The sequence below is a fragment of the Pollicipes pollicipes genome, unplaced genomic scaffold, assembly GCF_011947565.3.
Source record: "Pollicipes pollicipes isolate AB1234 unplaced genomic scaffold, Ppol_2.1 Scaffold_5677;HRSCAF=6716_pilon_pilon_pilon, whole genome shotgun sequence".
Taxonomy (NCBI): domain Eukaryota; kingdom Metazoa; phylum Arthropoda; class Thecostraca; order Pollicipedomorpha; family Pollicipedidae; genus Pollicipes; species Pollicipes pollicipes.
The window spans coordinates 24,261-34,321 of NW_023596732.1; the positions used below are offsets into that span (position 1 = coordinate 24,261).

At 62.5% G+C, this 10,061-nt stretch overlaps 1 protein-coding gene across 1 annotated transcript; it reads left to right on the forward strand.

Moving 5' to 3' along the window:
- Positions 1–697: 697 nt before the first annotated feature.
- On the forward strand, positions 698–9,762 carry LOC119102149 (uncharacterized). Its single transcript, XM_037225500.1, has 12 exons — positions 698–765; positions 1,321–1,409; positions 1,594–1,714; positions 2,887–4,442; positions 5,225–5,363; positions 5,694–6,479; positions 6,920–7,074; positions 7,448–7,538; positions 8,126–8,226; positions 8,443–8,525; positions 8,856–8,897; positions 9,728–9,762. The coding sequence occupies exons 2-12, from the start codon at positions 1,321–1,323 to the stop codon at positions 9,760–9,762; spliced, it is 3,198 nt and encodes a 1,065-aa protein (XP_037081395.1). The 5' UTR covers positions 698–765.
- The last annotated feature ends 299 nt before the right edge of the window (positions 9,763–10,061 follow it).

Below are 10,061 nucleotides of genomic sequence, written 5' to 3' on the forward strand. Positions count from 1 at the left end.
ACAAACGCAGTAGACTGCCAGCTGGCCCGAGCGGGGCCAGCCGCAAGCTCTCAGATCACGCTCTCTTATCGCGCTTACGTCGAGAAAAACTAAATTAAGCGGTTGTTTTTCGAACAAATATATTCATCAGCCATCTTCTCTGGGAAATTTCGCTACGTCTAAGATGGCATCATCTGGAATAAAGCCACATCGACTTCGTCATCACTTCACCCACGCTCTCCAAGACATTCCACGTATCCAGTCAGCCAGGGATGACGTCATCCACATTTAGAAGGTAAGACGTCACCATGAGCCGGCTTAAACCGTCCGAGGCCAGTTCAGGGGACTTGCGCGGCGTCCCCAGCACAGATGCTTCCAACATGACCATCTGCGTTCATTGGACCATCTGACCAGTGGAAGCCATCACATCCTTAACACTTATCTTGCGGTTAAGTATTGCAGCACATTGTAGTTTTATCCCTGTACCCGGCGCAAAAGCACGATAGCTGAAAAAGTTATATTTCATTTCCAATTAAATTGTCGAGAACTTTTCCTGGGGCTTCAGAACAACGCCAACATGTTCGGCCGCCTCTTCATCTAGAGCGGAGGCGGCCAGTCGGGCCGGAGCCGGCGGCCGGGCCTGACGCCGCTGGCGGCCGGCCGCGCCGGCGCGTCGGCTCGCTCCCGCCGGCCAGAAATAGCCACCGCTGTCGGCACATGACCGCCGCCACAAAGCGCAGGTCAGAGCACGGCCGGCCGACGCGGCGGACGACACGCTCCGGCGGGGTGAGTACGGCGCGCCGGGCCCGGCGTACCGCGGCCGCGCTCCCGGGGCGGGACGGCGCGGGCGGGACAGGGAGGGGGCGTGCCGGGACTCGGGACGGGGTTAGATCAGGGCGGGGTCACGCGGTGTGGCGGGACTGCCAATAGACGTTACAGACGTTGCTGGTCGTCGGTCTCGTGCTGTTGTCGCTAACAGACGACTTCGGAGTTGCGTAAACGTCACCCGTGGGCCACAACAAGTAGTACAAGAGAATAAAGCCGGGCCTGATATCCGATCCTTGGCATGCACCCACGGGACAAAGAGAGACCGTAGTCGGGGCAACTGTGAGATGCTTGTGTGAACGTCATGCTATCACCACCGCTAAACTTCAAACTGTGTGTACGAAGTACTCGGTTAAGCAGCCCAAATCGCGTTAATGTGTTGTGTTCTTCGGTGGATAAGAACACGGCTAAGGTGGGCCAGTAGCTTGTCTTTAGATTACACAGTGCCCGAGTAGGGCTGTGTATAACATGAGTATACACAAACGTTGATTAATGGACCCTCTTGCTGAATGTCAGATGAACTCGTCTCGAGCTGGGGCCAACCTGGCGCCAGAACATGAAGAGAAACCTCCCGCTTCAGACATGAAGGACCAGGAACAGGACAGGTAGGTGAAAAATGACGCATAGTAAAACCAGCGTAAGTTGTGGCACGTGTGCTGGACCAGGTACTGAGATGGTGTGATGAGAACGCTTCAGCTTGCCCCTGCCGTACCTAGTAGCTGTGCAGCACACGCTGCAATAGTGTGTAATATGTGCTGCAAATTCTCAAACGTTTCTTGACGCTTGCAGGCAGAGGCTCTGGATCGCCACAACAGAACGGCGATACCTAGAAGCGCTGATCGACGAAGCCAGTCAGCAGCTGGCGCTCAGGGACAGCTTTATTCAGGAGCAGGAGGAAAGCTTGCATCAGGTAAATGATTTGGCTCTAAAACAAGGTCCAAACATTTTGATTAGATAGATTCTGGGATCCGAGCACACGTTAATAAATACCTGTGTGGGCCCTGATCGCGCCATCCGATCGTGAAATTCTAGCTCACAGACAGAATTGTGGCGAATGTTAAAGGCCGTACTCCTCTAGGCGCTCCGTTCTACGCGCGAACGCCACCCAACCCCTAGCGCGGCCGCTGCCATCGGCCGCGGGCCATCCCAATCACCGGCAAATAGCGAGCGCTCGGGGCGATTCGAACCCTCCCCGCCGTGGATGGGCTAATCAGGAGACGCGCGGTCTAAGCTCTTATCAGCTGGATCACCGGGACAGACGGTGTGCCGGGCGAGTTAGATCATGTAGTTGCGCGTGTTAGCGTTATGAAATAGCGAACGGTAGGCAAGCGACATCACATTTCTCACCGAGCATGTGCGAAATTCGAACAAAGACTTAAGAATCGCGGTCCTTTAACAGGATTCGTTGCTTGCCCACGTGTCCATGATGCATGGTTACGCAACGTTAACATATGAGGCGCGGATGGCAGACGTTTTTTCTGGTCTTCAATCCCTTCAGTTTAAAATGAGGCGTAAAACAGTGGCAAGGCGATTCCGTACGTACTGGAACAGCTACCAAAACAGACCGGCGCCATCTGCCAGCCGCTCTTGCGCCATAGCTCCTCTTTGTGACGGAGGTACGAGTCGCGGATTTGGCCGGCCACTGTTTTTCCCGAAGCGGCCATTTTTCTGTCCGCCCTACGCTCGCCCGATCGCGGCAAGCCCGCCTGAGTCGGCCGCCGCGTGTTTGAATTGGCCCCCGTTCCAAGTGGCGACGGCTGGGACCGGAGTGAGAGGAGTGGTGACGGCTGTGTTAGGCCGGAGTGTAAAGAGTGGCCACCGTCGGCGGCCACCGGGACCGGACCGGCAGCGACCGGCCTTGGCAGCGGCGAGCATCGGCGTCTGCCTGGCACCGGTCGCGATGGCCAGGTATTTGGCGGCGGCCGCCGTTAAATGCCCCGGTCCGCAGGGACGCGCGGCGGTCAGCCGTCGCTTCCTCGAGGCATCCTTTACACCGCTTCATCGCGTTCATCCCCGCTGGGTCTCGTCCACGGACTGACTGACTTAGTGGAGTTTGCCGCTGACGATGATCTCGCTTTTCAGAAACACTGTCGGCAGAGTACGGACAGTGACCTCCCGGAGCTCTGCGACCACGTGCTGTCAGCCTCTGAATTTCTCAGCGCCACGTTCGACGCAGTAGTGCGTCGGTGCCAGACGTTAACGTGCGAGAGCGTCACGCCGATGGCCGGGCGCCGCACGCGGCAGGCGCCGGACGGCGGGCTCTGCGCGGCCCCGGCTGCTGCGCCGCTCGGATCCTCTCCAACGGCGCAGCGCGGAAGAGACGGCGACCGCCAGCCGGCGGGCGTCGCCGTGCCAGCGGCGTCACGCGGCGCCGTATCACGAGACGGGGCGCCGCTGGGGCGCCGGTGCGACGTCGCGTCGACGCCGACGATGCAGACGACGCCGACGCAGACGGTAGATGACCCACTGCCGGCGGAGCTGGAGGCGTGTCTGCAGCAGAACGCGCTGCTGGCGGACCGGTGCGAGGAGCAGGCGGACCTGCTGCGCGAGCAGACCGAACTAATGCACAGGCTGCATAGCCAGCTGAGCCGTAGCGCCACCGAGAACGAGCGCGTGCAGCGTCAGCTGCGGCTGGTGAACGCGCTGTTCGAGCAGCTGCAGCGGCAGGAGGCCGAGGGAGAGGCGGCACTCGAGGCTAGCCGCCGCGCCGAGTCGAGCGCCGCGGAGCCGTCCGAGCCGGGCGTGCCGGACGCCGACCAGCCCAACGGCCTTGTGGAGCGCGTGGACACGCCGCACGGCCGGCGCCTCGTCATCCACGTCAGCAAGACGTACCTGCGCCTGCGCGACCTCATCCTGGAGAAGCGCGCCCTCCTCAGCGAGATCGACAAGCTGAAGGGCTTCAACGTGCAGCTGGAGCGTCGCCTGAATCGGCAGGAGCAGCGGCTGTCGAGCGTGGCGGCCGAGCTGCACAGCACCTGGGGCCTCGTGACCAAGCTCAAGATCCAGCACGCCCAGCTGCACACGACCGAGTCCGTGCTGCGCTACGAGCTGCGCGAGAAGCGCCGCCTGCTGAACCGGCTGCGCGACGAGCTGGAGGGCTCGCGCCAGCGCTCGGCGCTCGCCAGCCGGCTCAACGCCGAGTCGGAGCTCGAGTGGCGCGCGCTGCGCCGCGAGCTCGACCAGCGCAAGCGCGAGCTGGTGCGCCAGCCTCACGTGGAGGAGGAGGAGCCGCCAGTGCAGGCGAGCGACGTGGAGAGGGACGGTGTGGCGGGCGAGCACACCATTGGCAGCGTCTCGCCGGAGCCCGAGCACGAGGATACACCGGACTCATCGGAGCTGCCGGAGTCGCCGGGCTCTGTGGATTCGTCCGAGCTGCCGGATACGGCGGAGGCGCGTGACTCGAGTGGGCCGCGCCCGGCCGGCCGCCTGCGCACCCTCGAGCACCAATGTCAGGAGCTGTACACGCGGCTGGTATCGACCACGGCACGCCAGGTGGCGCTGAGCTCGCGGCTGGCCGAGCTGCACACGCTGCACGGCACCAGCGAGACGGCCTCGCTGGCCAGCACTAGCACCGACACGGCCTACGCCAGCAGCGAGCCGCAGCAGACGCCGTCCGAGGCTGAGGCCGACGAGCTGCCGTCGGACAGCAGCCGCGACGAGCCGCTGCCGCCACCGCACCACGAGCCCGGCTCCGCCGAAGCGCTGGAGGAGGCGGCGCCACGCGCCCGCGCGGCCGTCGCCGCCGTGGCCTCCGAGCCGGCCGGGCTGGCAGTGGCCGCGCTCTCGGTGGCCGTGGCGGCCGACGGCGGGCCGCGCGCGCTGCCGCCGCTGCCGACCGGCCAGCTGGCTACGGCGTCGGCGCACCTGGCCGGCGCCGACCACGCGCTCGTCGCCTCGGTGGTGACCGTGTCCGAGCCGCCCGCGGCTGCCAGCTCGGACGCGGACGAGCCGAACGAGTCGGCGTCCGACTCAGTGGACGAGGCGGCGGTCGGCTGGCGGCGCGGCTCCGTCGGCCAGCCGGACGGTGCCACCGCCGACCGGCTGACCGACGAGGACCCAGCCGACGTGTCCCCGCTCCACCGCCGACCTGCTCGACCAGGTGGCGCTGTTCCTCGGCCGCGCGCGCCGCGGCAGCGCCGGCGCCGGCGACGGTGGCGGCAGCGCCGGCGCCGGCGCGGGTGGCGGCGGCGCGGCCGAGCCGGCGCCCGCGGAGCGCTCCTCCGACTCGGACGAATCGACGGCGCCGGACGAGCCGGACGAGACGGACGAGGCGGACGGGTCGCGGTCCGACGACGTGTCGACTGTCGGGTGCAAGCTCATCAGCCTGCTGCCAAGCCGCATGGTGCACCTGCGTCGCGAGCGCGAACAGCTGGCGCAGCGCATCGCCGAGCTGCAGCGGCAGAATGAGCGCATCGAGCAGAAACTATGCGCGCATGCGCACGGAGCGTAGCGAGCACCGGCGCCGCGGCCGCGAGGATAGCACGGCCAAGCGGCACCTGGAGCAGCGCGTGCAGGAGCTGGAGCTGCGCGTGCAGCAGGAGCAGGCGCTCCGGATGCAGGTCAGGAGCGACGAGTGACGGGCTGCGACGGCGTCGGGATCGAGCCGTGATGATGTTAAGCGGCAGAGACTGGGTGCTGAGGCTACCGGGCCCGGACCCGGGACATGTTTTTTGATGGGGAACACGTGGACGTCACTGTCACTTAGAGCTGTAGGACACAAATAACCAATGCAGTTGCCGCACCCTTAAAACTCAATAACTAAGAGCTGTAGAAAATCTGGGGTAATTTGAAAATATCCACGATTGCTGCAGCACCTATAGATGAATGGCGTGGCGGGACATCTGTAAAAATAACGCTCGGAGGTAACCAATTTTCTGTGCGTGTTTCAGCCCGGTCCTTACTTCACGGAGACAGTCGGTATGTCAGACGCTGCCGAGAATTCTGAGACGCCACCAGACAACAGCGCCCCAGCCGCCTGTAGCGGTGTTGCGAACAATGCCCGCCTCAGCGGGAGCAGCGCCACCGTCGCGGCAAGCAGCACACACGGCTCTGACGCGTCGGAGGCTACGCTCGTGGAGTCGGGCGGTGACGCTGGCCCGTTGGAGCCAGCTGACACCACTCTCACGGACCGTCACCTCGCATCGACGGGAGGCAGCCCCACGGCTCGAAACGAGATAACGATCACGGAACACAGTGAAGCCTCCGGGCAGGAAGAAGTCGACGTCACAGAGCGAAGGGAAGAAGCTGTCACAGGGCGCAATTACGCCAAGGAACAGGACGTGGCCCCTGTCACAGCGAGGAGCGCGGCCATGGAGCGGAGAGAAGCCACTGACACAGAGCGGAGAGGAGTCACGGCCACAGAACGAAACGACGTCACGGAACAGGCCGTGCCCACTGCTGCAAGGCGGAGCGAAGCAGCGGAGGCGGACAACGACACAGGCAGAAGCCACGACCAGGAACGGAACGAGTCAGACCAGCCTGGGGAGGCCTGGCAGGGGAGCGCCGCGGAGCAGGCCGCGGTGCCGAGCGGCAGCGGCAGCGCCGCGGCCGGGGCGACGGGCAGCGAGCCGGGCGAGTCCGAGTTCGGGCGACTGCAGCGCCACCTGACCGACGCCAGGGCACAGCTGCGCTCCGTCCAGGCGGACTGCAGCACGGCCAGGCGGGAGCTAGAGCGGGTGAGCGACGGGAGGACCAGCGTATGCACGGACGAGTGGACGGGAGAGGAGGGAGAAGACATAGACGAGGGACGGGAGAGAAGGGAGTAGGCACGGATGCGGGACGTGAGAGAAGGGAGCAAACACGGACGATGGACAGGAGAGGAGAGAGTGGACACAGACGACGGACGAGAGAGGAGAGAGTAGACACAGACAGGGGATGGGGCGAAGGGAGCACATATGGATGAGGGACGTGAGAGAAGGAAGCGCACACGGACGAGGGACAGGAGAAAAGAGAGTAGATACAGACGAGGGACGGGAGAGAAGCGAGCTAGCACGGACGGAGTACGGGAGAGAATGGGCGCGCGAGACGTGTCGACAGTGTGCGGTAAACGTTTAATGGCACGGCACGCCGCACTGTGACGTGACGGTCACTGAGGGGCGTGATCTCGTCGCTGCAGATGCATGCCCAAATGAGCAGCGACGACCTCGCCCGGGCTCCACCCGCCAAGGATTTGAAGGAGTCGGCGCACGCTTCTGACGAACTACAGGATTGTCGCCCCGCGGTGTGCTGCGCATGGCACGGTGGACGCATGAACTACGAGGAATTCAAAAGGTGAGACGGTCCAGCCAACATTGTGCTATGAAAACAGGCATTTACATAGGCTTGGGTGATGGTTTTGTTTTGATCAGAACCCTTTTGGCCGTTAATGCCCATTTCATGGCTATGGGATGAAAGGGAATGGATTATAGCTGGGCAAACCTATATGCAATGTGGTCCATTCGCCCAGACAGTCCGCACAGGGATCACTTTACGGGGTACATACTCAGTACTCAGACAGGCCTCCCGCCAGAGGGGAGGGCGTCTTACGCAGATCACTCCCCGCCCTGTCACCTGTATAACACCGCCGTGTCTGCCACGCACGGCCGCTGAGCGCGGGCGTTCTCAGCCGCCACGCGGCGCTGAGAGGGACGGCGCCCTGTTACAGACGTCTGGCCGGCCCGCTCGACCGCCGGCCCGCGTCCGGTACGGCCGGCAAACACCGGACCCGGCGCCTCGCCAGCTGCCAGAGCTGTCAGGTGCGTGTCTCAGCTGGCTGCGGTGCCAGCTCCGTCACGCGCGGTCGGCGCCGCCTGCGGCACGCCCCGTCGTGCTGGCCCGGTCCGCCGCTGCGGGCGTCTTTCTGTCAGAGCTGTCTGTCCGTCAGAGCATTGGCCTCAAATGGGATATGACGCCAGCATTGTGTTTCGTCGTTCGCTTTTTCACATCTGCCGTGGAATTTCATATCTGCGTCACAAGTTCTGTAGCTTCATGTTTTTCAACATATTCTTTAAAACTTTGTTGAAGAAGTTTGAATATTTTTACACTAAAGCTTAATCAAAACGTGTCACACTGGGACACGGGTGCCGCGTCCAGCTGGATCAGTGTCACCTGACCGCGCCCAGCCGGGTCAGTGTCACCCGATCGCGCCCAGCCGGGTCAGTGTCACCCGATCGCGCCCGGCCGGGTCAGTGTCACCTGACCGCGCCCGGCCGGGTCAGTGTCACCTGACCGCCCCCGATCGGGTCGGTGTCACTGTAGCGGTCTGGAGGCTGTGATGCCGTGTTCGCCGGTGAGGCTTCGCCACACCTTGTGCCGCCTGACGCCCTGCTGCCGGCGCCGCCAGGCCCCGTTCCGTTTGCTGACCGCCCGCCGACACGGCTGCCGCTCCTGCGCCGGTGTGTTCTGCAGGGGGTGCGCCTGCGTCGTGATCCACCAGGCGAGGCGGTACGTACGCCGACTGGATCGCTCTGTGCGGCAGTCTGTTCATGTTTCTATAGCACTCTGATTCAGCTAACAACTCACATATCTGTAGAACAGGAAACAGGACAAAGCTCGACAGCGCTGGAAAGAACAGCTGGACGGCTTTGCAGCGCGCACGTATGCTTAGATTGTGAAGTTTGCCTTCACTCACGAAATGTTCCTCGGACTGGTTGTCTCCAGGAAAGTGAGAATCTGCGTGGAATGCTTCTACAAGCTCACTCAGCCGTCACAGTCTTCGGAAAAGGACCCACGAGGCGAAGAAGGTTTGTGTGACTAATGGTTACTAGCATCGGACCGCCTTCCAGACAGCGTGGCCTGCGGGCAGTCGTGCACAAAGCCGTAATGTTATGACTAGCTCAACACCTGCAGTGTTCTCACTTCTCGCGCATGCTTTATTAAAACGGCGTCGACGTTCACCTTGTGAACGCATCAACTGGCTAAAACGGTCAGTTACCATTCGTTTCACCACTTGCGGTAAGCGCCGCGCGTCCTGCGTCTTTGGCCATTTGTCACAGACCACCATTGCTGCGTACAGCAAGTCCGATTGCTATGCTCCCACCCCTCTGACCAGGTCCTCCTTTGCCTGTCGTCAGGTGTTTCCCGCTGCGCCGACAGAGCGCGGCTGTCCGGAGGCTGTCGGTCGCCGGCCGGGGGGACGGGTCGGTCCGGCGCACCCTCCAGCTCCAGGTCCGGCCGCCTGCGAGACGGACGCCTCGGGCGGGCCGCCTCCGAACCGGCCGGCAGCAGCGGCGCATCTGCCGTCAGTGACAGGTGACCGCTCTGAGGCGGCGACAGCCTCAGTGACGGATGACGACCGACGAGCCACAGCGACGGATGGCCGCTCTGAAACGGCTACAGCCGTCAGTGACGGGTGACGATCGACGAGCCGCAGTGGCGGATGACCCCCCTGAGGCGGCTACAGCCGTCAGTGACGGGTGACGATCGACGAGCCGCAGTGACGGATGGCCCCTCCGAGGCGGCTACAGCCGTCAGTGACGGATGATGACTAACGAGCCGCAGTGATGGATGGCTGCTCTGAGGCAGCGATAGCCGTCAGTGACGGATGACGATCAACGAGCCTGTGACGGATGGCCGCTCTGAGCTGATAGTGACAACCTTTAATCAATGGTGCCGGCCCTGAACAGGCAACTGTGACGAAGGGCGGCCCTAAGTGACGGAGTACGGCTCAGGGCTGTCAACGAACGATGTCGCCTTTGGACTCAGGGTATATGACAAGCCAGCATCGCCTAAAGCCAATATTATTTCGTTGGAGCGGGGCATCACAATGCACGGGTCGTTCAGCGCATCTTCATTGGACTGTGGCGACACGTGGTGAAAATGACGGGACTATTTCGGTGGCCGTTGCACAACTTTGATCAAAGCCTAGATAAATCACTAAATGACTTCAATCCAGACGAGACTCGGCCAAGCCAACTGCTGACTTCCATCCGGGTTGTGCCGACAGGTGCTGACGTCACAGTTGAAGAGCTACCTGCCTAGAAGGCAGAGGTATTGTGCAAAGCCTGGCTCGAACCCTAGTCGTGTTGGCAGCCGTGTAACTCCGTATGGTGACAGGGACGCCCTGTGGTCGATATACAGGCGCCAGCCTCAGGCACAGAATCCCTACTCGGTACTGAAAATGCCATCTAGTCGAAACGTCAGGGCAGACTGGCGTCCTGTTCGTCAGAACAGACCAGCGTCCTGTTCGTGTGCATTTGCTCACAACCCGAGGCCGCCCCCGAAGGTGGCAACCGACAGCGCGACACGCGAGCACTCGGGGCGTCTTGCCATCGATCGTT